General features: G+C 33.3%; 1 protein-coding gene across 1 annotated transcript in view; it reads right to left on the bottom strand.

The window, feature by feature from the left end:
• LOC134529473 (twitchin) overlaps nucleotides 1-27,361 on the bottom strand; it is a 547,023-nt gene that overhangs the window by 193,228 nt on the left and 326,434 nt on the right. The window contains exons 54-73 of the mRNA XM_063363606.1: nucleotides 27,034-27,170; nucleotides 26,387-26,550; nucleotides 24,450-24,591; nucleotides 22,674-22,976; nucleotides 20,903-21,187; nucleotides 17,239-17,550; nucleotides 15,323-15,452; nucleotides 14,216-14,388; nucleotides 13,324-13,451; nucleotides 12,351-12,504; nucleotides 10,501-10,800; nucleotides 10,244-10,410; nucleotides 9,551-9,686; nucleotides 8,416-8,697; nucleotides 7,739-8,044; nucleotides 7,200-7,304; nucleotides 5,301-5,498; nucleotides 3,603-3,727; nucleotides 1,336-1,492; nucleotides 60-359 (exon numbers count right to left, since the gene is read on the bottom strand). Of these exons, the coding sequence (XP_063219676.1) occupies nucleotides 60-359; nucleotides 1,336-1,492; nucleotides 3,603-3,727; nucleotides 5,301-5,498; nucleotides 7,200-7,304; nucleotides 7,739-8,044; nucleotides 8,416-8,697; nucleotides 9,551-9,686; nucleotides 10,244-10,410; nucleotides 10,501-10,800; nucleotides 12,351-12,504; nucleotides 13,324-13,451; nucleotides 14,216-14,388; nucleotides 15,323-15,452; nucleotides 17,239-17,550; nucleotides 20,903-21,187; nucleotides 22,674-22,976; nucleotides 24,450-24,591; nucleotides 26,387-26,550; nucleotides 27,034-27,170 (4,004 nt within the window). The remainder of the gene's footprint in view (nucleotides 1-59; nucleotides 360-1,335; nucleotides 1,493-3,602; nucleotides 3,728-5,300; nucleotides 5,499-7,199; nucleotides 7,305-7,738; nucleotides 8,045-8,415; nucleotides 8,698-9,550; nucleotides 9,687-10,243; nucleotides 10,411-10,500; nucleotides 10,801-12,350; nucleotides 12,505-13,323; nucleotides 13,452-14,215; nucleotides 14,389-15,322; nucleotides 15,453-17,238; nucleotides 17,551-20,902; nucleotides 21,188-22,673; nucleotides 22,977-24,449; nucleotides 24,592-26,386; nucleotides 26,551-27,033; nucleotides 27,171-27,361) is intronic.

Raw genomic sequence — 27,361 nt, 5'->3', positions numbered from 1 at the left:
ATCCAGCAAAAATAAAAAAAACACCAAAACAATATTCAGAACATATCACTTTAACTTACCAAATGGATTCTTGGCAATGATTGGTTTTTCTGTTTCAAGTTCCTCTGATTCACCTTCCTTATTGACAGCTTTAACTCGGAACTTATATGGTTTTCCTTCTTGAAGGCCAGTTATGTTTGCCTCAGGTTCAGTTGATTTTGCACATGGTATCCATTGTCCAGTTAGAGGGTCCAACTTTTCAATCTCGTAATACTCAATTGGAGTGCCGCCATCATCCTCTGGCTTCTTCCATTTGAGTTTGCAGCCATGTTTATTGACATCACTTACTTCTAGAGGTCCTTTAGGCTTGGTTGGCCTTCCTAAAAAAATATTGTACATTGTGAAATAACACGTCTTTTTACCTATGCAAAGTTTTAGTACCAAGTGTTTTCCCGTACATTCATGTGTAAATATATTTTTGGATGAATCAGACATTTAAATGAAAAGATTTTATCATGATATCTGTAAACAAAACAAACTATACAATTTTGAGCTGTAGATGTAAAAGAGTGTTGTTCAGACTAGATGTGTATACGTAGTTTATACAGGTCTTCAAGTATCGAAAAATATTTTATATTCCGGCATAATTTAATTATCAATTCAACATTTAAAAAAAAATTATATATTTTTTATTATATTTACGAATTGATACACTAAGTGGGACTCTCAAATAATTTAGATCAAAAAACTTAAACAGAATTGGTCCGAAATTTGAGTAATTTTTTATATATACATACATTTTTATCTGTAACAAATAATTTGTGATTATGAATAAAAATTATTAAAACACACTATTTTTATGCATAAAATCATTTCAATGAACAAAACATTTTTCAAACTTAAAATTTTACCTGTTTAAAAAAAAGTTTTAAGTTTTTATTTTGTTGCATTTCACACTACTCTATTATGGTTTAATTTTACTGTACTTTACATCAAATTTTCTTGGACTCTTAGGAAGAGTGAAAAAAAGGTTTCACTACATATTTAAAATTGATTTCAAAAATTTTGGATGGACAAAAATGATTTTATATTTCATTCAAAATTATTTAAAATTAAAAGAAAACAGGATTTGCAGAAGCCTATATTTTATTGCAAAGTCATATTTTCTTTGAATTTCTCAGATTTCAAAACACATTCTAATCCACTGCAGTAACATATAAAAATATGAAATAGACACTGACATGCATTCCCTGCAGTTAAGAATTGTGCAGTAAATTAAACTCTAAATATTTTACAGGAAGGTTCTTAAAATTATATTCCTTAACCAACAAGTAATAAATTCACTCAAGAACTTACCAAGAACAGAAATTTCCACTTCCGCAGTGTCTTCACCTACAGAATTTTTTGCATTAATAATATACTTTCCACTATGACTTCGTTTGGCTCTCAGTATGAAAAATTTTGTGTTGTAGTCAATGTTGTCTATGCGGATCAGTTCATCAGTTTTCAACTCCTAAAACAAAAGTCACTATCATAATAAAAAAATTCAAATTAAAAATATGTGCGTGGAGTCCACATATGACAGAAGTGAAATTTCTTGCTTAATGAAAGAAAAATATTTTCTTGCGAAGATGGCCCGTGGCGCGGTGCACAACAATAAGCTCAAACCCCGTTGTGTTGCCCTCTGCCCCAGTACTCCCTTAAGTCAGGGTGGTGTCAGCGCAGGTGGGTCTCTATCGCCACAACCAGCCTATGCCTACAGCATTGTGTGGTTAAACCTGAGCCACACGCTACCACGTGCAGCCCGATCAAAGCTGCACCAGTTATCAATCACCAAACGCGCCAACAGCCCCGGAGTGGGGATATCTCAACACGCCACCCCCAAGAAACAACTGCACATTTGCAAGTGCACAATTGTGCAAGAGTGCAAATGGTTGACTGTGCAAGTGGGTAAATTGCACGAGTGCGCAAGATGGCAAGAGAGCAAGTGTGCAAGTGTGCGAGTGTGCAAAAGTGTATAAAAGTGTATGTAACAGTGTGTAAAAATATTGCAAAAAGTGTTTGTTAAAGACTGTGTTAAAGGCTATGTAAAAGTGTGTATAAAAGAATGTGTAAGATTGTGTGTAAAAGTGAGAGTAAAAATGTGTGCAAAAGTGAGTGTGAAAGGCTGTTAAATGCTGTGTAAAAGTGTGTGTAAAAGTGTGTGTAAAAGTTTGTTTTAAAGTATGTGTTAAAGGCTGTGTAAAAGTATGTGTTTAAGTGTGTGTGAATGTTTGTGCCGTGCCGTTTCCTCCTTTGCCGGGCCCCCCACCACATACCTTGCTATTTCCCCTCATGCGATCGGAATTTTCATATCGCTCGAAAATTGTTACTCTCCCAGCAATGAAGTTTCACTTCAATAAAAATATATTGTCCTTACAAGTAGCCAACTATTCAGTAAAGCTTTCTTGTATTCCAATGTTTGTTTATAAATACTTACTTTAGAAAACAGGTTGATAAAAACTAACCAATCTTTCAATTTTCAAACAATAATTTACTTTGGTATGAAGTAATATTTTACTATCTGAAATTTTCTTTGACCATGTAATCCACAGATGCTTTTATATGACAAATGAATGATATAGTATTTTTAGGAGAAGAGTTATGATTGTTTACATGTCGTGTTACTGAAAGGTGGACATGTTTAAATGAACTGCGACGTATTTTGATGTCATGGGAAAGTCCTGTGAATAAATATCAAATAGAATATTACCAGATAAACTTGCAAAACCAATGATGCACATCCATAAAAAAATTACCTATCTGAGAAACCGGGACAGCATTACAGTGACTAGAAACATGCATTATTTCTATTAACTTCTCAGTAAATGCTACGATGAAACAAGAACAGACATGGACAATAATATTTTTGGTATTATGAAAATAGTTAAGCATGTAAATTGTTCATTCAGGCCAATCTTGAACTGATGTAACATTAACCTGTGCCATATGATATCAGTCTTCTAAGAGTTTCCTAAAATAAATCTCATTTATAATATTGGTGAATATAAATCTTTAGTTCATTCTTGCAATGTCTTCATTTCATGTGGAACTTTGGCACAGAATTATTATCTGAATTTTTAGGCTTATCAAAAAGCCCTAAAGTAGTGATAAAAAGGATTTAACAGTTAGTAAAACTTTAAAAGCTATGAACTAAATTTTTGAGAAAAAAATCAATTAAAACATTTAATCTTGTGTTATTCTAGGATTAGTTGCCTACTGTAATTTGTAGTTAAAAATTGAATACTTAACTGGCAAGAAATGATAAGAAAACTTATCCATTATATCAAGAGTATGAGTATTCAAATGTACTTGTATTGACATCTTTCTGACCCTTGAGACGAGAATATGGACTGTTTAAAAAATTATAAAGCTAGTAAATTTTTATTAATAACATAATGTGCTTCTTTGTACTTTGCAAATTCATTATGTAGAAAATGTATTAACACTTTTTAACAAGAGACATATATATATAAACTTATTTTATAGCTACAAAGAAAATATTAAAAACTTTTAAGAAATTATGTTTACTGGTAGGACATTATTACTTCTTGTTATTTTTTTCAGCACTCAAGTATACATACCTGATCTTTAAACGTCCATGTGACGACTGGAGGTGGCTCACCGATGATGTTCACATCCAAAGACAATGTCAGGCCAACCTTGATTATTATATTCTGAAGGTTAGTGCGATCAATGCGTGGTTTCACTGTAATAAAATTAATATTCAAAGTGAACTTAATGCAGTGAATTCTATCTACCATTAATACACTTAAAATTTTTAGATAAAAAAATATATGTGAGCAAGTCTTTTAGTACTCGCCAGAGATGTGACACATCTAACCTCAGTAACGAGCAAATTCATGTGTACTCATATTGAAAATACACTTATAATACGAAACTCAAGCCTCAGATACAAAATTTAACATAGAATTCTTTAAAATACTGCAGATGGTGATAAATTTACAAAAAATATTTTTTCAACTACATTTCTGGACACAAAACATACGTACTTTTTGCACACGCTGCTAAAATTTGCTGTCGGAATCATAAAAGTGCCTACGTCGAATATTCAAACATTCAATTAGCAAAGGAAAATTTTAAACTAGAGTGAAATGACTCCGATAAAAGTAAAAAAAAAAAAATATTTTAAAAAATTCTGAACCCCGACTTTGGAAATGATTTTAATATAATACTGCTCATCTTCTAAATTAACTAAACAGTAAATACTTTAACGTTTCCCTTTGTCTTTGTAAAATTTGATTTGTGCCATCCGCCATAGATAGCAGCATCATCGCTCCCTACTTCCTATTTTACATTTCCATCGCATTCACGAAATTAATCCCACCAAATGCCATACACCAAGAGCTAAGATGTTACACATCAAAAATATTGCAGCAGTTTACTTCAAACAAATCAACTTTATATGTAAATACCTGGATTTAATTAGACACAAGATATGAGAAGTTTTGAGGTGGCTTTCAATTTCTAAATTACCTGAAATTCCATAAACACAAAGTGATATAAAACATACCAATGCCTTGAATATAATTAAATTATAATAAAACTATGTTTCAAAATTAGTTAAAGAAATCATTAAAATTTGTTACATTGGTACACATTTATTCACCTCATTTTTACCATCCCTGTGGTTCTTAGTTATTTCTTTCACATTTATAGCAAGCAATTTGGCACAAAAGTAATAGGTTGAACTTGAATTTGGGAGGATCTTAGATCCAATCCCAGTTCATTAATCCTGATTTTGGTTTTCCATGGTTTCCCCAAAATCAAGCAAAGGCGAATGTTGGTATGGGGCCTTTATAATAGGTCATGGCCGATTCCTCCTCTGATTTCGCTGACTTTTAATGTATTAGTCCATTTATGATTACCATGTCTATGAGATGTAAAACAAAACACATAGACTACCTACCAACCTTTTTCAATGAGACAGCGATTATCAATATCAATCTATGTGCCATCACTGAATGAACGAATAGATCCTACATATTTCTCAATAAAACTTCTTGGCTTCATACGGGTTACACTTTTTTCATCTAAATTTTTTGTGAATAAGTTCCACTTCCTACATCTATTGGTAATGAATAATAAAAATTAAATAATTTCATTTGAAATGTCACATTGAGTATCAAATTATTAATGAGTATAAAATATTTTTTCAAATACTAGCAGGCAGCTAAGTCTCAATATTTGTGTTTTGGCACTAGATGCCCTATTACTAATTACAACACGTGCTTCGAACAGTTTGGTATGAAAGTACTTACAGAAGCGGGCCTTGGCGGTGTGCGGGTTGGTCTCCTCGCTGGGTTCCCCCGGGCCCGCCTTGTTTACTGCCCGCACCCTGAACTGGTACTGGTTGCCTTCCTCCAGCTTGGGAACGGTGCCCTCGCACATGTTGCCCATCACTTCTGCACACTTCACGAACCCCCCGCCGTACTTGTCCATCGACTCAATCACGTAACCTGAGGGGGGAAAATTGTACACGCAATTCAAATCAACTTCAGTAACACAGCTTCACTGTAAAAAATTTTAATTCTGACCATCATGTAATGGAAGTTATTTTGGAAACTAAATTTTGGAAGGGAAATTAACCATTCAATTATGGTAAATCTCCTATACATTTCTCTTATTCCTACATAAATGTAGAAGAAATACCATGGATTCATGGGAAATGTCATAACCATTATAAATTTGCTATCATGCTCATAGATTAGTATGATAAATTTCCAAACAAATTCTTGCCGAATCATCAGTACCGTAATTGATCATTGTGCGTCAAGAAAACGTGCATGAAACATGTGTTGGAAGTAAGTCAATGTAAATATGCACAGCAACAAAAGCTATCTGAATATATTCCTACAAATCTATCATGTCGTTAGCACATTGTTAATGAGTAATTTGTAATTTTGTAAACCAATAAAAAGTTCAGATCAAATGAAGACTCAAGTATACCCTCTTTTATCGCATAATTGTCGCACTCGCATAATTGTCGCACTCGCATAATCGTTGCACTCGTATAATCGCCGCACCCATATTTTTGGGCGTTAAAATTTGGATTATAAAAAACCTCTCGCGTAAACGTCGCATGATGTTTTTGGTCCCGCTATTAAATTCCAAGCGCTTTGTGTAGGTATTTTTTTCCGTATAAAACGATGTATTTTAAAATAGAAATCTAATATTAATTCGGACATTACCTCTTACTTATTTAATTAACGGAAATACGTGGTTGTCTGATGTGTAAATTTTATTTTAAAGACGTTTTTAAACGTTATAACGTTCATCTGTTCGTCTGCGTCGCAGCGGTGTACCGCTTACAAAAATGTAGCCAGCGCTCGTTGCAATCATTAATGTTTGGTTACGTTGCTTTCCGTATAGAGCGCGCACACGTAGCCGAATGTCGATATCTCACTGAGTGCATGCAACGCGCACTCTCTGTTTGGTTATGTTGCTTTCCGTATAAAGCACCCACACGTAGCTGAATATTGATATCTCGCCGAGTGCTTACAACGCGCGCTCTCTGTCGAGTGCCGAGTTAACTACATCTGATGGCCCGCTCTCTTTCGTGGTGTGTGTACTTATTACGATGATAGTTACGCGTTCGTTCGGCTTGCATTTGGATCACAGATTTTGTTTTTCTATTTAAAGTTAAAAGGTTTTTTGTTGCATGACTTATTAATTTAAATTGTTTGACGTGCTCTTTTATACTTCACATTTTAAATAAACGTACTTTCCATGAATTGGTTTTGTTTTTATGAATAACTTTTAACTGACAAAAAAAAATTTTCCGCATAATTGTCGCACCCCTACTTTTCAAACTTGATTTTAGAATAAAATGTGTGACGATAATGTGAGAAAACACAGTAGTCTGAGTAGTGGCTCAAAATAAATTAAGACATTTTTAAAGCATTTTAAAAGTCAAGAATTGTCAGTGAACTATAAAAGGATATTATGATGAAGCTAGACAGTGAAGACACTTATAAAAAACTTTATTGTACACATAAGTGTCCAGTATCTGCATTTTTTAAATACAAAACTATTATGTATTTATTGTAGCTTTAGGAGTGTAGGACAAACAAGGTTGATGGTACTCAAAAAGCAACATAAAATATTAGTTACCAGCAAACAGAAAAGGCAGCAAGTATTGTTAGAACACATGTACATACCAGTTATAGGAGCACCACCATCCCTAATTGGGCGTTCCCATTTCAGTTTCACCATATTTTCATTCCAGTCAACAATTTCTGGAAGTCCTGGAGCTGATGGAGCGTCTGGAATGTTACAAAGAAATGTCATGATTAAATATCTACGAAATTTTAATAAAACATTTTTGACCAAATAAATTTTGATTATGTCCTTCAGTTATTTAAGAAATTTTCAGCCATTTGACACCTTGGGTGAGATATTTCTCTTGGTAAAATATTGGAAAATACTTTAATTAACCTACTTTTAAAAGGCTCTAAAAAAAACTTTTATCAATATTAATTTTTTTTTTAATTGGAAAAAACATTGTATGATAGTGTTTACCATAAACATTCATTTATTTATGGTGAATAATTTTGTTTTGAGCAGTTTTTCAAACAAATTTACAAACCTTTATTTATTTTGACTTTCAAACATACAATGTGTACTATTTCATGAACAGCCATTAATTTCACTTTCATGGCAATATAAGCAGACTCTAAAGTGTATTGAATAAACTTACCAAATGGATTCTTGGCCAGAATTGCTGTGTCTGTAGCGAGAGGTTCAGATTCACCTTCTTCATTCACAGCTTTTACCCTGAAGTGGTACTTTTTGTTGGGTTCCAAGCCAGTGATTTCTTGTGCCGTCTTGCTGGGATCAACAAATGCAGCGGGGACCCACCGGCCTGTTTGAGTGTCCATCTTCTCCACCACGTAACCAGTCAGTGGCAATCCACCGTCATCTTTTGGCTTGTTCCATTTGAGCTTGCAGCCTTCTTTGTGTACGTCGGTCACCTCTAACGGACCTTCTGGTGCTTCAGGCTTGTCTGCAAACAATACACAACGTAAACTAGCTGCCATAAAACACTATGATAAGAAAGGGTAGGGTAGGTTTCCATGTCACACAGTTATGCATAGATGTTTTAGGTGATTGGATCTCCAAGATTACAGGATGCGGAACCTTTAAGATACCATTTGGTCTCAAGTTAAGTCATGCAGAAATGCTGGAATTGAACCCATCACCCTTGTCACATAAGCGTGGCGTGTTACCATTCAAAACCACCAGTAAAAAGTAGCTTATTTTGAAAGATAAAAAAATAAGAGTTTACCCAAAGCTTTGTACACTTAGAGAAAATATATTATTCTTACAAAACAATTGACAGTTTTCTATTCAAATGAATAAAACCTCTAAACCTACCTAAGACATTAACTTCAACTGTTGCCTCATCTTTTCCAGATGGGTTCTCAGCTTTAATAGTGTACACGCCAGTGTTCTTCCTCGTTGTGTCCGAGAGCGTGAGTTTGGAGTTGTAATCTTCATTCTCTATCTTTGAGGTTGCACTATTTTCCAGCGGCTTGTTTGCGAAACTCCATGTGACAGTTGGAGGTGGTTCACCCTTGATGTCGACGTCAAACTTCACAAACTGGCCTGCTCGGACCACTACCTTCTGCAGTTTCTCACGATTTATGAGAGGCTTCACTGAAAAAATAAATGATTCCCTTTGAAGTTCAGCATGCAATAAATTTGAAAGGTTTTGTTAGGGATAAACAGAATAAAAATTTTATTTCTAATTTTAAATGCATTTTGCTTAACAATAAAATTAGAAAAACTGTTTATTAAACAAAAATTTTGATAAACAGTAAGTAATAGATAAAAAAAGGTAACAAAAATGTTAATATTTATGTATTCAATTTAAGTGATTTACTATTATTCTGCTTGTTTCATTAGAATTTAAAAAAAAAAAAAAAACATATGTAAATTCAGGTTGTTGAGAAACTCACCAAAAAATTTTGGGAAGCAATTTCTGGCGGAAATTAAGGTACAGTTTAAATAAGCCACTAACTGCTTAACTCCATTCCTAAGGGTGATATAAATAATTGAAAATTAGTTTTAGAAACTGTACTTGTGAAAAATATTGAAGGAAAATTTTAATTTAGCTGTAATTCTGGGAATTGGATTTCATAGTAGAGAGTTCATTACCCTAGTAATATACATTTTATTTCATCCCCTATCTTTCATCAAAATAATATTTGTTGGCATCCTCAAATTGCATACAAAACTTATGCACTCCAATGATATGGATTTTTGAATAACATTTTATTGAGATGTAATATCTAACGAACACGAACACCCAGATTGTTGCAACTTTCAACAATGGACTGTTTCAACGTACAATGCCAGTAAATGTTAGAGCAGCAATGTTGTAATGCCTGGAATGAAGGCAATAATTTCTGTGCCCAAAATATTTCAGGTGAGTTTTGCAAATACATTCATGTAATATGATATTAATGTTCTAGTAGTTAGGTCAATGCATTCAAATGACTGTACGTACAGTTTCTCGCCTTAGCTATATGTGGCTTCGTTGGTTCACTGGGCTCTGATGGCCCAGCTTTGTTGAGCGCTCGCACTCGGAACTGATACTGGTTGCCTTCTTTCAAGCCAGGAACCCGAGCATCGCAATCTGGACCCTGTGAATTAACAAACATGGTGTTTCTTTCTACACAATGGCCACTGCCTTGAAACGTCATAAGACATTTGACACTATTTAATGTTTACTAAACAAACACATATAATTGAATCACTCATTTAAGTATGGGTTTTAATTCAACAATTTACTCTTTTCAGGTAGCAAAATAAACCCTTCAGCAATAGCAGGATCATAGCAAATATTTAATAAAAAAAACATGTGCTTTAATTTTAATATCACAGTTGCCCAAGTATTATTTAAGGTGTTATTGGAAATATATTAACACTGTTTCAACAAATGTTAAATACTTTTTCTTGTATTACCTAAAAATTTAACATATGAAACAAAGACCTTTCTACAGCAAACATAAAAAAAAAAATTGAATGTGAAATTATATATTATTAATACTGTACAAAGTTCAACTTAAAAATCAAGGCCTTGTTATTGAAATACTTAGATAATGTTTCCATCCTTTAATAAATTATGTTTAGTTACATTACTAAATGAGAATTATTTTTAATTAATTTAGTTAAATATTGATTTAGTATAAACACTCACACTGGTTGTAAGGATTTCATCCCAAGAGCTTCCAAACTTTTCTTTCTTCTCTATAACGTATCCAGTGATGGGTGCTCCTCCAGTGGATTTAGGCGCAGGCCATTTGAGATCAACACGATCTGCATCCCAGTCTACAATTTCAGGAGCTCCCGGCTTGCTTGGGATATCTGTCAATAAACATGACCAGTATTATGGAAGGTACAGAACAAATTAATTTTAACTTGCATTATGCACCAAACTAATATCTAATTACCTACCATACGGGTTCTTGGCAACAGTTGGTCGGTCAGTTTCAAGTGGCTCGCTGTCACCTTCTTCATTAATTGCCTTAACTCTAAACTCATATTCGTGTCCTTCTTGAAGGCCTTTCACGTCCATTTCGGGCTCCAACGTTTTGCCCACAGGAACCCATCTCCCAGTTGACTTGTCGAGCTTCTCAACCACATACCCTGTGATTGGCTTGCCGCCGTCGTCCTCTGGCTTGTCCCACTTCAGCTTACAACCATTTTTAGTAACATCAGAAACTTTCAGTGGTCCTTTTGGCTTGGATGGAGCAGCTGCGCAAAGTCCACAAAGGAAATAATTAGGTTACTACGCATAATATTTTGGTCATACTATTAAGCGTAACAAGTTGCTTTATTTCATAAATTAAATTTAATTAAAACTCCCTACAAAAATGTAAAAACATTTTATGTAAGTACTACAGATTTCATTAAAAACTTTGTGCAGCAATTTATTACAGAATTATATCTGAATATAATGACAAAGAAAAATGTTGAATATTCTTACTAAAATTAGAACACCAAATCCTTCCCTCACTTAGCACGTCTTCAAATTGCGCAAACGCATTTAGCACGATGTTAATTTTACTGCCCATGTCTTGAATAACAAATTTGTAAATTTCAGTTATCACAAAATTGCTATAGGAAAAAAAAACTTGGGCATGACGCCATGAAGTCTGCTTTAACTTGGTAAACAACACATGTACCATTGCATACAGTTAGCTATACAATGGAGAAATATTGCACATGCAGATCTGACTACGCTATCGACTACAAAGCAACGTCTGCCAATTCATCTACCGGTAACTGTACATGCGCAAGCATTTGCAGTTGGAATCATAATAGAATCATGGCTTCCAAGTGAGAGTGTAATGCATCGTGTTCAAGTATTTGAGACAAAACTAGAAGTGTTACGCCATACAGAATGTCATGAAGGCTACACTTATGTTGGTCGCACTTTAGTTTTAAGCAAGTCGACTGTGCGCACAATCGTACGAAACAAGGACTGTATCAAACGTTTATTTAAGTCTGATGCTGTTGGTTGTACTAGAGGGAATATATTTGACATTAGATACCGGAACAAAAATGAACAGATGATTCACATGGAAAAGGTTGTTCAATGAATAGTGCAATGAGAAAAAAATCACGGGTCTGACAGGATTGGTGTACACCAAGTAGTGATACGCAAATACAAAATTTAATTTTTGAAAAATTTAAATGTAAATATTTGAACAGTAATATCGGTTTCACTGCCAGTAAAAAATCGTTTGGAAATTTCGTGGAAAGGTACATGACATGAGTTGGTCACGCCCGGGCGGGCAAGCCGACCAGCTGACTGACGATAACTATCTCCCGTTATGCAGTGTCATATTTGTCATACAAAGTATTCAATGGTAAGCTTATAAAGATAAATGTTGTGACATATTTATCGTTGAGTGTTATTCTACGCATTTATATTACATAAAGAATGGTACCCTACACATTTTGGAACATATTAAGTATATTAGCCTCACTACTTATGAAGACTAATGCTTGAGAATATGTGATTTTGAATAACACTAATATTTTTTAGGAACACATTAGTCGTGCTACGTGAGGGAATGGTGTATTCTTGAAAGCTGTGTTCTTTGTTTGCCTATGTTTTGCAAATTACAATCTCATTTCTATAGATATTCATCTACATTTTTTCAAAAGTTTCACTTGATAAGACTGAACAATTTAACTTATGTTATACTTTTAGTTCTTCTACAAAACATCTCAGGGTCTAAGCAAAAAAGGGTAAAAGTATTTTATATTTAAGAAAAAGAAAGTATATTTATACTCACACAACACTGTAACTTCTACATCAGCTTCATCTTTTCCATGCTGATTCACAGCAACAATTTTGTAAAGGCCTGTGTGTTTCCTTACAGTGTCTGTAATGTTCAGCTTCGTGTTGTAGTCAATGTTAATTATCTCAACAGGTCCTTCAGATTTCACCTACAAAACATTGACATGTTTGTATGTACAGCGAATAATTACGTTAACAATACCTGATTGCAATGAATTCATATGTACAAAAATTAATTTAAGATTGTTAAAAATAGTAATGAGTAAAAGTTAGTCAAATGGTATTTTTAGTTTGTGTAAATTATTTGACAATAAAAACAGATAAAAATTAAAAACAGGAGAACTGTATTTAATTTCTCTTGAATTGCAAATTACTTTCATCTCCTTGAATTTTAAATTGTTTCTTTTAATAGTTAATCACTATAAAAATATTAGTAAATCATTAATTTAACTAGAATTCAATAAACCAATACATTAATATTGTTCTAAACTTGGACATTCAATAGTTTTTTTTCCTGAAAAATAAATTACGTAGGTTAAGAATAATTATTTAAGCCCTTATGAGAAAAATAATTTTGCAAGAAAAGAAAGCAAATTATAACGATTTTACGATTGCTATAGCAATATTTAAGAAATAAATTTAAATTTCAATCTTTTCCTGGTCTTTAAGTCTAATTTAATTTTGTTTTCGTAAACTTTTTCCAGGATAATTCCTTTTAATAATGGAAATTTTTCAATTAGCTGATTAATATTTTAGATTTGGGAACAAGCTTTTAATGGTTTACATACAGCCCATTAAAATAGAGTTAATATAATATTGGTGTAACTAGTTTAAGTATGTTTAAGCCTATGGCCAACCTAATAATATAGCAAAAACAGTTTAAACAAAACTTTCCTCTCTTATATTTTTGCAATAACTTGTTGGCTTGAGTTGCGAGAATATTTACAACTCAAATTTGTGATTTTTACCTCTTTGTCTCCTTGGAACCAGGTGACAGTTGGAGGTGGTTCTCCTCGGATGTTGACGTCGTACTTTATTGGTTTGCCAGCACGAACGACTATTGGCTTGAGGTTCGTTCTGTCGATCCTTGGTTTCACTGATACAAAAATATCCAGCATGATATTATGATATACCAAACAAATATTAATTTTTTTTTTTTTTAACATTTAGTTATTTACATCTTACTACATTAAAATGTAGTGCATATGGTATTATAATAGGTGTTTAGTTATTATAAAGTGAAAAAAATTGCTTATTTTTTTAAATTTTTGGTTTTATGATAATGGTTTGATAAGTATCTTGGTTTAATATTAAAGAAAAGCATTTTTTTTATTTACAATAAATTTTTACAACAAAAATTATTATTAAATAATATAAAAAAATTAATATTATTTATTCGTAGGATGGAAACTTCATAACTATATATACAGATGATGCTAGTGCTTTCTATTTGTATGCAAACCCAATTATTTATCAGACCACCCTCGTATATGCAAGTCTTGTCTTATAAGTAGAGACCCGGAAAATTCGCGGGTTCAATGACCTCCAGGATAGACTCCAATATCTTCTACACACTCGGGCAAATGCCAACTGTTCATTGGCTGCTGACTTGTGAGTCGTCTCGACTGGGTGGCCTGTGATTCGACACTTCTATGAGTGAGGGTCTCTAATTGGCCCTCAGTCCTCCAGATTAACAGTGAACCAATGACAGAAGCAGCACTAAGGCATAATTATTTGAATTATAGCATAACACGTAATGAACCCGCGAATTTTTCGGGTCTCTACTTATAAGACACTGAAACACTGAGAAGTGATCGAGAACACTGAATGGTCAGGAAAGAGACGTGAGGGTGCACTCACAAGCCTTGTGTTTGACGGTGTGTGTCTTGGTGGGCTCCGAGGCGGGCGAGGGCCCGGCCTTGTTGACGGCCACCACGCGGAACTGGTACTCCGCCCTCTCCTTGAGGTCGGGCACCTTCGCCGTGAGCTCGTCTCCCGGCACCTCCGCCGCCTTCTCCCAGTCCGGCTTGTACCTGTGGACACACGCCACATGGGAATATGCCTCACCACAATTTGCCGTAGGTATCTGCGAATACTGTTTTTTATATACCAATTGAATTTCAAATTATTCACGAATATTGAATATTTTCAAATAAATTTTTAACAGTGAAAGAATTTATTTCCACACCTTACTGGAGACAAAGAAAAATTGATGCAAAATACCGTACAATCAAAATGAGAGAAATATATATGGAACCATAGCAGTGTGATGTAAAATGAAAGAAATTAAAAAACTGGGAGTGTATTTTATTAAGCCAGTAAAATTTAAGTTTAAAATTGTTTTGTGTATCCACATGATCATATATATATATATATATATATATATATATATATATATATATATATATATAAACATAGTATTATTAGTAAATTTAAATCATAATGACAGATTATTTATTATAAATCTGAGGGCATTTAAAAATAACTTTGTGGAAGCACTTAACTGATGAAGGAGCAACCCCACCCTGATAGCTCAAGATTAATTCTTTATTTATATATAGATATAAATATAATTTAATTAAATTCTGTTTGGAAACAGCAAGCCAATTTTAACCCTAGAAGATACCTCCAATGTTTTTTAAAGAAAAAATATATATGTTATACTTGTGACTTCTGCAGGAATGTTTGGATGACCAAAATATTATGTTCTTTAAAATTACCATTATTTATAAAAAAAAAATGCTTGAGGTGATATACTTAACAAAGATATAAACATTCATCTAGTGATCTGAGATTTTATACGTTAATACAATAATGTATATATACACTGAATCTGAATGAGTGATTACATTAAGTGAGTGATTCCATTTTTAAAAGAAAATCTCATTTATTATGAGTTTGATTGCGAAATCAGTAGAATAAAAAATTAAAAATCAATTATAGATAGAGGTGAATTTCATAACTTGCCTGTCTTTTTTCTCAATTATGTACTTTTCAATCGGAGCACCACCATCACTTGCAGGTGGCGCCCACTTCAAATCAACACTTTCATTGTCATAGTCAGTTATTTCCGGTGTTCCTGGTTTACCCGGTTCATCTACAAAACAAACAAGAACAATTTTATTCATTGCTCATAGCTCATAGGAGAATGAAGTATTATCAACTACAGCCATATCAATTTTTAAAGTTCTAATAGGAAAATGATTTTTGAAAGTAACTTCTTGAAATGGATCCTTCATTGATTTACATGTATAAAATTCAAGTTTATTTAATCTTATCAACTAATATATTTTAAGATAATGTATTTCAGATCCTCGGTTTTCAAAACTGCACTTTAATAAAAAAAATGTTAGGTATTTGAATATAGGTACTAATTTTTTTATTTGTAATGAACAACAAAAATATATTTATTTTTAAGAACATTATTGATACAAAAATCTTTTTGAAAATAAAAGGTTGAACAAATCTGCATTTTTATTTTTAGTTAAAGTGGAATATATACAATTTGGTTCATGAAAGAAACATTTGTTTTTAGTAACTTTTTTTTTGCATCAACTTAATCTTTTTCCAGCATCAACTAACTAAACAAACAATACTCAAATAAAAATGCATAATCAAAATTTAATTCAAGAAAAATAATTTCTGATAAGAACATTAAAAAATAGGTATTATTCTGAAGGATAACTGTTAACTATCTACTTATCACTTTACAACACAGTTTGCTTTTAAGTTATAAAATAAGTATTTTTTCAATTTGATTCAATAAATATTTTTTACCAATTGCATTATTTTAAAAATAAAAGATGAAAATGCAGTTAATTTGGAGACAAAATAAATTATTTATGTCAACATAAGTATGTAGTTTTATTTACAAACAGTGAATTAGTGTAGAAGCATAACACACAGAACAGCTTAGCGCAAAAATGACAGAAAAGGCCAGAACAGCATTGCCGTCCCTTACTTCAGGCTCTTTTCTTCGAAAATAGGAGATGCTATATATCCATCTAAGCATATATCGCTTCTAGATGATTGAAAAAACATTGTCAGCTCTCTATCATTGTAACACAATATTAATTTACACATATTAATATATATATATATATTTGTTACATGCCCATCGAGAGTTTGAGAACTGCCCATACCTTGTGGTTGAAAATATCTAATTTTAAGCATCCGAGAACTGTGTCAAACAGCATGGCCCAGACCACAGACATGAATTTGTCCACTTATCTATATTAAAAAATATAGTTTGCAAGCTGCCACATGACACGTTTTGCTTCTGCATACAACGACTGATAAACAACCTGGCTCAGTCCAGGGGAAGGAATCTGGCCAATAAGAAGAGAGCTTTAAACTTCAAACAATGAGAGCACTAACTACAAAAAAAACCCTTCATATAACAGGAGGGGACCTTTCCTTTTAGTCTCTTTTCCACACACTGGCATATTCCATGGAAATGTTTGTTAATCACTGGTCTCAAACTGAGTACCCAAGTATTGGTAAATAAAGAAATAAGCCATATAAAATATAAAAACTATGTAAATAAACATATAAACTTGGTCAAAGATCTGAATATCAGTAAAATTTTCTTAAATGAATTTTATAAATAGAACTAAAAAACTCATACATAATGCTTTACAATATTACATCATGAAAAACATTATTATTTACGTAAGTCACCACGACCACAAACTTTTATAATCTGCTTACTTACTATCATAAAAAATAATTACATCCCTCCCAAGCAGAAGGCACAAATACTTATTTAAGTTGGGAAAGCAGGGTCCTGCAATGTCATACAATATGTATCATTTATGCGACTACCACACCTTTCGGTGCAATAGACGATGTGGATAAAGCCTAGACGAGGTACTGCGACTCACCAAACGGATTCTTGGCGATGATGGCCTTGTCGGTGACCAACGGCTCAGAGTCGCCCTCGTCGTTGACGGCAGTGACGCGGAACTTGTACTCTGCGCCGGGGGTCAGGCCCGTGATGTCCATCTCGGGTTTTTCCCGGCCGCCGGGCACGCGTCCCACTCGCACCCACTTGCCGGTCGCCACGTCCATCTTCTCCACCTCGTACTCCCTGATGGGCATGCCGCCGTCGTCCTCCGGAGGCTTCCACGCCAGCTTGCAGCTGTTCTTCGTCACGTCCTTCACTTCCAAGGGACCCATCGGAGTGCCTGGCTTGCCTGTATTAATGCACAAACATTTTAAGAGCTTCTCTGACTACTTTAGTTGATGTAGTGCAGTTAGTTATTTTTAGAGATATTAGTTTTCTGGAATAGTATTTTTGAAAAAAAAATTACTGGTGTAATTTATTATAAAATTTTCTGCAAAACAGGAAAATTTTTAGAGTTAGGTTTTCACGGAAACATAAATAAATATTATCTACCATTTTATACAAAGATAACCAAATAACACAGTAAGTAAGCCATTAGGTGGTAAAGAATGACAAAATGTACTACACATACTGTCATACTGAACATTTCTGTACAGTGATATAAAAGAATGCAGAAAGCTGGGTATTACTTGTACAATTTATTTGTTCACAAATTATTTTAAAATAATATCTTCATTCAAAAAAAGTATTCAACCAAATTTTAATCATGACACGGGGGTTGCAGGTATGAAAAAAAAGTTGGTTGTTTGATATAAGCATGGGTGCCACCACGTGAATGGGGGACATAAACCCTGCAAAGACCTTAGTACAGGACTATAACGTTGCCCGTGTGGGTGCGAGACTCGATTCTCCCCATGCCCACTTACAAAACACAAGCATAACCCATTCTGAGTGACAGGCAAAATTTTTCCTGGGCTCTTTAAGCGTACCACACGCCTCAGTCCTGGACAAGTGCACTCGTGGTCAAGCGGATAAAGTACTCACGAGCATCTGGTAGAAAGGTCTACACCATGTTAAGCAATACATTAAACTGACATTAACTGGGGCTTCTTTTGAGACTCATCATTTCTGCTCTGTTAGTGTGACAAACATAGCGTGTGCCAAGATAAAATTTTAATTGCGCGCCACAAGCCCGGAAGAGGAATTTAGCAGACAGCACCCTAAAATATGTCCCGTTGCCACCCAGAGAGAGAGAAAAAAAGGTTTAAAAGTGTTAAAATGAAGGGTGGATGGTATCAGATCAATGTTACCAAAGTTGATGTCCTCAAGGTGGTAGAGTTGCTTCCTACTCCAGGCAGTGGTTGAGAGACTGGGCACTGGTCAACGTGTCATAGCCGCAGGAAAGTTTCCAATGACTAGGTCATGACTGTTAATGTGTCGATGGTAAAGACATTGTAAGCCCTTCAAACCCTTTCAATTAAAATATAATTATATAAATTTATTAATATTACTTATATATTTTTGTGTTAAGTATTTCAGTTCAAAAAATTAAACTGCTCAAGCTGGATGCATTCAGAAAAGTTTGCACATTGCGCTGCTATGTCATTATTAATAAAAACCTGCAAAAACATAACACTTGGAGCATAAACAGCCAAAGCGACAATTAAATAGTTAATAATTACATAATTTATTACTTATTGAGAGTATGCGGCACGGATGCTACATTTTGCCTCTTGCGGGGCGAGATTGTGATGTCACATGCATGCTGCTGGTGGGAGGTTTGAAACAGGCCGGCGGAGATAGAGGCTGATGATTGTTAGACGGAGGAGAGATGGAGGATGAGGCACATTGGGATTACCGGAGGGTGTAGCTTGGATTGACGTCAATCATAAATAATTTACCATTATACATTTTTAAAAGAATGCAAGGATATTTCTTAAGCCACTTTTTCGCTATTCGTAAAATGTTTATACATGAAATTGTATGTATAAAAGTAAAACCTATCCTCTTATATTACTATTATTATTAGTATAATTTTATATATAATTTAATAGTGCTTAGAGAGCTATAAGACTACACTAAAACAAATTAAATACTACATATGAAAATTTTAGTAATTAAAAAAGATTTTAAATACTGTTTACAGTTAAAGAATTTGTAAATATAAATTCACTAATAATGTACTTAAAACAATGAACATAAATAGCAGAAAAATCTCATACATTAATAAGACCGGTCAACATACTACTTGTGATTATTATATATTTATAAAAAGCAACTTCTACCTACAACTAGATACAATCATCAAAATAAATTACACACAATTTTACTGATGATTACTACCAATACTGAAATACAAACCTTCATCATAAAATTGTAAGACTAATTTTTCAACATGTATTAAACATATATTCTTATGTACAAATTCTTGTTACAAATGAATAATTGGTAAGACCCACACAAATGTGTTAATGCTATACCATTGAGACATTTTAGAAGCAAAATCAAGAAAACATATTTATGAGTTACACATTTGTTCATAGTTGACTCAGAAAAGAACCAAACCTGTACTAATATTATAAAGAAAGATTGTGAGTTTATTTGTTTGAAGTAAACTTGAAAAATACTTGACCAATTTCCAAAATTCTTTAATTGTTGTAAAGCTACTAATCATTTCTAATGGACATAGGCTGTGTTATTTGTAATTTATGCTTTCTTAAAATATAGAAATATTTTGTAACTAAAACCGGAAAAAAATTACCAAATATAATGCTTCCTTGGCTTATGTTGATTACTTATAACAAATTATTTGGAACGTATTAATTTAATTCAGATGTCAGTTTCTATAGCGATTCTGTAAATAATTTTTGTTGTGTTAAGAATACTTATCCATCCATCCATGTGAATCAGGGTACAACAGCTAGTATTTAATAATCAACAGAAATGGTTATGAACAGTTTATTGATGCAATATTCTTTTGAAATAGTGTATTTATGTGGCAGAGACAAATAATAAAAAAAAGAAGGAAACTAAGTAAAGGGGTCGACACTTTCAAAGTGTGTTAAAGGTTCAAAAACGGATTAAAAAGTTTGATGAGAAGAAACCCAATGTATCAAGATGTGACATAAATGGAACCAAGGAATTTCAGCTATAATAAAAACAGTTTTCAGAGTATTTTGTGGCCAGATTTTCATGAAACAGCATACGCACACTAAGGCATTCTACAGGCTATTATCATTTCAGTACCTGAATGAAAAACATGTGAGCAAAATTAAACACTAAAAAATTTGGGAAATTTCAAACCCTTAAGAAAATTTGAACTGCCTGAAAAATGTTTAACTTTATAATAAATAAGTTATTAGAATTAAATTTAAGTTTTCAAAGTTTAATTTACATAAACCATTTAACTACCCTTAATTCTTCATCACAAATAGATTATAAATTTAACTTTTATATATTATATGTTACAAAAAAAACATATTTTTTTAATGTAATAGATGTTACATAGCTTATAAAGTCAACTATTTGAACAGTGTTTTATGTAAGTATTAAATAATGAGCTACAAGATAATGCACACCATACATAAGCATTACTAAAATTAATCTAATGATGTACTTTAATAAAATACTTTTTTTAAGGAATCTCTTATATTTTTATACCAAGTTCATTATGTGATCAAAGAAATATATTGTGTTCTTACCAAGAACTGTGAGTTCCACTGTTTCTTGATCTTTTCCTGAAGCATTTTCAGCAACAAGTGTGTACTTCCCAGTATCACGTCGCTGGGCATTGACTATTGAAAAATCGGTGTGATAATCAATGTTTTCAATCTTGATTTTCTCCGTGTTGACGAGCGTTACATTGTCTCTCCAAATCCAGCTCAAGGTTGGGGGAGGCTCTCCAGACACATCCACCGACCATTTGTGTGTGCGTCCAGACCTAATGGTAACACTCTTGAACATTTCACGGTCGATTCTTGGCTTCACTGTGGACAAAAAGCGCGTAGAAAAAAATGTTAACAAAATTTCCAAAACAACTTTCTCATGACCTTTTAATAAAGTTTTCTTAAAACTCTTTCTATGTCACAGGTTCATAATTACATATAATAAGCAAAATTATAAAAATTACACAATAGATCTACTCTTCACAAGAAGTTGCATATATTTATGTTAGAAAGCAAAAACCTTTTTAGATATAATTTCAAAGTGATTTAAGTGGGCAGTCCTCAAATATTTATATTTAATGTGTGACTATAACTTGAAGTGAGGCATCGAAAAACAGAATGCAAGTTAGCAAAAAGGTACTGGATGAAAGTCTCGTGACTTCCATGACCAGTCCTTCAGTTTCGTTACTTTTTTCGTAACTTTCGTTACTTCCTTTGCCCTGCAGTAAACCTGTATATAATAACTGCAACTTTAAAACTATAAACATACCATTGGCAGTCCATAAGTGTAAAATAATGTTACATGTGGACTGATAAATAAGTTATGGGTTAAAAGGTTCTAGATCAGTGTATAATACAGCTTTCATATGGTTATGCAAATGGTGCATCCCCATAACAATTAGTAGATTAGTAGATGTATGAAAATTAGTTAAAAGCTTGATATTTAATTCCCAATTTGCTAGCATTAATCCGTATTAATCCTTGTGTCAATTTCAATTCTAAAAACCCATTAATGGTTTCAAGCAGCATTTCAAATGCAAAGTGTATACAGAAGGACATTACAATTGTTTGTCTAGTTGCATGGGTTTTTTTTATTTTCAAGACTTCCAATTTTTAAAAAATAATTTTTTGGTAGATCTTCAATGTTTCTAAATGCTTTGTTAGAGCTTTTTATATCGCCTTCCAAATAAAAAACCAAACTGGGTAAAACTTTTCTACAGAAAAACATAATTTAATAATAATAATAATCCCAATATGAATACAGGCTGACCAAGAGCAAAAGAAATATAGTTTAAGTGATAAATAAAAAAATGCCTGTCATAAGAAAAATAGGTAGCTTTATCTTAGGCTAAGATACAGTTTATAACTTTTGTACATAAAAACATTAGCCCATTTACAGCTAAAACATTACATTTAGAAAGATCTTCGAATGTTCATTACCTTACAAGACCTAGGGTACTTTCACACTTAAAAGTAAGTGAAATCCTTACATAATTCTTTACATTTCAAATGTATCAAAACAAAATAAGTCTTTTTTTTATAGCTAAGATTGAGTTTTGTAATAAAAGTAAAATAATGTTCGAAAAAATTTAACTTCAAAATCAAGAGAGAATATGATTGCATTATCGAACAAATTTTCCAGTGCTATAAGTAACCAATTTTTTCTTTAAAAGACATATACTACCCAGTTTCTTTTTAAAACTGACACTGAGCTTGTTTTGAACAATAGATATTGCACCCTCCATTATTTGCAAGGAAGTAAAGTTTCAAATGTACAGTGAAAGCAAAGCACATAAGAGCAACTTACGATTCTTATGCTTGCAAATGTGGTTGTTGGTTGCATCGCTTGGCTCCCCGACCCCAGCCTTGTTGTGAGCCCTCACGCGGAACTGGTACACTTGCTTCTCTTTCAGGTTCTCGACGATGCCTTCTGGAGTGTTGTCCTTGGTCGTGGCGACCTCTACCCACTCCACAGACAGCTTGTCCTTCATCTCGATGGTGTAGTGCGTGATTGGGCGACCGCCGTCTGATTCCGGCTTTGCCCATTTCAAAGTCACGCTCTTGTTATTGTAATCAATAATATCTGGTTTCCCTGGCTTGCTAGGTTCATCTGAAAATCACCCAAACACATATTTAAAAAAATTTCAAACACCCCTACCTGTTTTTACTACTGTTACAATTGGTAAAACAGGTCTGGAAAGGATTACCCAGTTAATTAATTGCAGGTTTTTTTTCTTAGCTAATATTTACACTATTAATTAAACTAAAATACTTAAAATATCTGTCCACAAATTAATCAATATCTCATTAAGTCGATAATTTACTCTCCCCATTGGAGGTCAGCCAAACAGTGGCTCCCTCTAGTGCTTGTCTCGTACCATGCACCTCTGTCCCAACACACTGCCTCGCACTACTCACTCGTTCATCACACACACAACACTGTCCCGGATGCTTCAGTCCCGGAGTTCACCATCTCCGCGCACGAAGCCCGTTGCTTGTCGTCCACTTTCACTCACCAAGGGGTCACTCACACCTCTTCACTTCACTGCCCTGGCAGGTCAGTCTCTCCATTTATAAACCTACTATGTCCCACCCAGGAAAGGCCTTGTAGCCCTCCGAAGTGTCACGTCATCAGAATTCTTGACTTAACACTCGAAGATCCGAGAACAATTAGGTCCTAGTTATGCCACTTCACGCAGACAGGACTCTGGGAATGCCGAGCCCTCAAGTGACACAAAGAAACTCTGGGCTCAATAAAGAAGCATTATGGAAGAGGGGGGAGCGAGGCACCACTGCTAATCAGATTACCGTACAGCAGTAATAGAGGTGGGGCACTACCTGAATCGCATCCCAACTGCAGGCTGACATGCAGTGTGCTGGCCAGCCTCATCGCTAGCATTGGTAACAATACAATGTACTACCAGTTTATTTAACCCCTATGCATAGAAGTTTGTCACATGGAAATTAAACCAGTTCACAATCGCAATTTTGTACATTTTGCTGTAATTGTTGACTTACGTTTCTTTAAATCAACCAAAATTAAGCCCCTTTCGTCCCAATAAACGGTAGCCATAATTTTTGGACTCAAGTACGGAGATTGCTTAAACTTTTTCCGAAGATGTTTACTCAGCGCCTGTACTTTGGCTACACGCATTGGGTATTCAAAGTCTATGATGCCTATGACCGAGGCATCCGGTCCATTCCCAGGTGGCAAACTTCTATGCAGAGGGGTTAAATAAACAAGTAGAGCATTGCGAAAAGTGTTTGGAACTGAATGGCCACTATGTGAAAATGTGACGTACACATGTAGTAAACTAAAACTTTTAATAAATATTTTTTTTAATGAGTTAATTTTTTTAACAACCAAATAGTTCTTACTTTACAGACACACCTCATATTTACGAACAATTATTTAAGAAGAAACACTTTGTAACCCATAATTATTATACCATAATAATTTTTTTTTACATGTGGTCTACTAAAAGTGATACAAAGATGAAAGTCTTATGTTAGAAATATTATATTAGAACTATCAGTTGCTAAGTGGTTATATTATTACTTATGTTAACATTCTTCTACATACCATATGGATTCTTTGCAACAATTGCATCAAATGTTTCGAGCGGCTCGGATTCACCCTCTTTGTTTACTGCCTTCACTCTGAATTTGTACTTCTTTTTCGGAGTCAAGCCATCAAAAGTAAACGTATCCTGGTCTGGTCCCACCTGTAGACATAACATACAAAATTTGCTTATTTAAAAAGCATATATCTTAGCTTGAATAAAAATTAAGTAAACTGAATGCTTTAAAAAAAAAGTGAGAAGAGTCTTTCAGTAGTCGCCAGTTATGTGTAACATCTAACCTCATGAGGAGCAAAATCCAGATTACTTTAAGTCAATTTACAAGCAAACTTTTTTTGGCCCTTCTCCACCAGTTTGCCATTTTTCCTCATGCTTATACTGCCTATATTTTCACATGCACTCTGCTCTTGGTTTACTTAATCCTAGGAATGAAAAAAATGAAAAAAAATCTTATTGAGTTAAGAAATTATAATCATTATTATTATGGAAGTTATTTGCTTTATAATTATTTCATTAATTTCTTATGTACCAATTCTAAAAGGAATAATTAACTTGGCATTAAGTGGAATAAACCTCAAATTTAAAAATGACATAATAACAATACATAAATTATTTATTAATACTCACTTTATACAAATATCTTCCAGCAGTGAATTTGTATTACAAACTGAGTATTAACACAACACGTATTTCAATATAACACTTACAAAAGTATTGAATTTATATTAAATATTATACATTATTATTTCACAACGTATTTATAACATATTAGAAAAGCCACATGGTAATGCGTCGCGCTGTTTAAGACTACCGTTTTCAGAATGAACAGTGAACCGCTGTGTATTCTTTATTTTTCTCCCTTACTCTCTCTCTCTTTTTTTAAATGCCATGGAAATGTATGGACTCGCTGACATGCTGTAGCACAAGCATCATCTGTAGGCCGCACCGAAAAATTGAATGGCGTGGGCTTAGCCCTAATTCCTGTAACGAATTTCCGTCACATTCACAAAAATTACTCCCACCAAATGCCGTATACCGAGAGCTAAGATGTTACACATAAAAATTCATCAGCTGTGCAGGCACATAATCATTATCAATTTAAATATTTATTTCAGATAATTTTCTTTTATTATTAACATTTATTTGTCATATTCTGTAATGTTATAATCATTATACTGAATAATTTTTAATAAATCACTATACAACCGCGACAAGTTGGCAATTTTTGTGGTGGTTGTAAAATTTTTTTCAGCTAGAGATTATCCAGATCTTAGTGTTCCTACTTGAATAGTTTATTATTTGTAACCAAAAAGTTTGTTTAAACTAAAAGGCGTATAACAAACTTAAAGAAACAATTCAAACTATAATTGTATGTATTTTTTCAAATTTTCTTTTCGTGTTGAGCCTGCTAACAAAGTTTATCGGTCCAATTCTGACTCACCCATAATTACTGAAATGTAAATGGTTTTGGCTGTGTAGCATTTTGTGCAACATAGCCAAACTTAATGTCCTGCTTAATGGTTACAAAAGCCATATACATATTAATGGTAAACATTCTATAATATAAAATACAGTCCACGCTTTGGAACTTTGATATTTTATGCATTTTGTGGAAACTCTAAATCGGGAAAATATGAAGAAGCTCATAGTTAGAATTGTTAGAAACTGACTTAATAACATAGGAAAATGAGGATTATTAGGAAGAACATGAAAATCTAGGTTTCTCTCATTAATATCAATGTTTACATTTAAGGAGATTAAGGCTATCAACATGCAATAATATGGCCAGATTAGTAGCTGCTGTTTTCTTGGCTTTCTTGACTAGTATCCGATAGTTCAGACATATCAAATATTACTTATCTAGCTGCACTTGGACAGAGATCCATCAATCGTAGAGAAATGACAGTAATTTAACATTAAATACTCCATTTGTGATTACCTCGCCTGCAGGAATCCAGCGTCCTGTGTCCAAGTCCATTTTCTCCAGGACATATCCAGTTATGTCACTGCCACCAAAATCATCTGGTTTGCCCCATTTTACTTTCACATGATCAGCCCGTACTTCCTCTGCTTTCAGAGGGCCCTTTGGTGGAGTTGGCTTGTCTGTAAATGAAAATGTTACTAAAGCTTTCAACAAAAAATATCTTTTGATGTATATTACCTGGGATTGAAAAAAAGGTTCGAAAATCAGAAAAATTAGTTGTTTTTTTTTTGTAAAAAATAGCTAATTTATTAATTTATCTATCTATACATAAAGGTTTGTTTTAAAAAATTTCTGTAGTGTATTTAACAGCAATAAACAACACAAGTTATTTTTAAAATAAGCTGAAAAACTATTTCAATCTTGTTTTAAGAATTTAGAGTAATATATACTACCAAAACAATAAAACTAAAAAGAGTAAATATTTGTGATACGTAAAACATCTTGCACACATTATAATTTTATAGTATAAATTATGAATTAATAATATTAGGTAGTTTATTTTGAATTATGAATAGTCTTTTGGATTTAACCAATAATATTTTACAAAGCAGTGGCAAAAATAATTTACGTAACGGTTAATTAAGTAATTTATTAAGGCTTACCTAGTACCACAACGTCTGCCATTTTTTCACATGTTCCAGAGCCGTTTGTTAGAATCAGTTTATATTTGCCACTGTCAGCTCTTGTTGTTCTACGAACAGTTAGCACTGTGTTCCGTTCATATTTGTCAATGGTTATTCTGTAAAAGAAAATATATTTCTCTAAATACAAAAAAAAAAATTATTGCATGCTAATTATTAAAAAAATTGAAACCATAATGCTAATTTCTTTTCCTATATGTAGGTACTGCTCAACAATATACAATGTACTCTTCAGTGAAATAGAAAATGTTAGCTCAAAAGATTTAATATTGCTTTAAGACATTATACC

Source organism: Bacillus rossius, chromosome 2, assembly GCF_032445375.1.
Source record: "Bacillus rossius redtenbacheri isolate Brsri chromosome 2, Brsri_v3, whole genome shotgun sequence".
Lineage (NCBI taxonomy): Eukaryota > Metazoa > Arthropoda > Insecta > Phasmatodea > Bacillidae > Bacillus > Bacillus rossius.
This window is presented reverse-complemented; position numbering and strand designations above follow the sequence as displayed.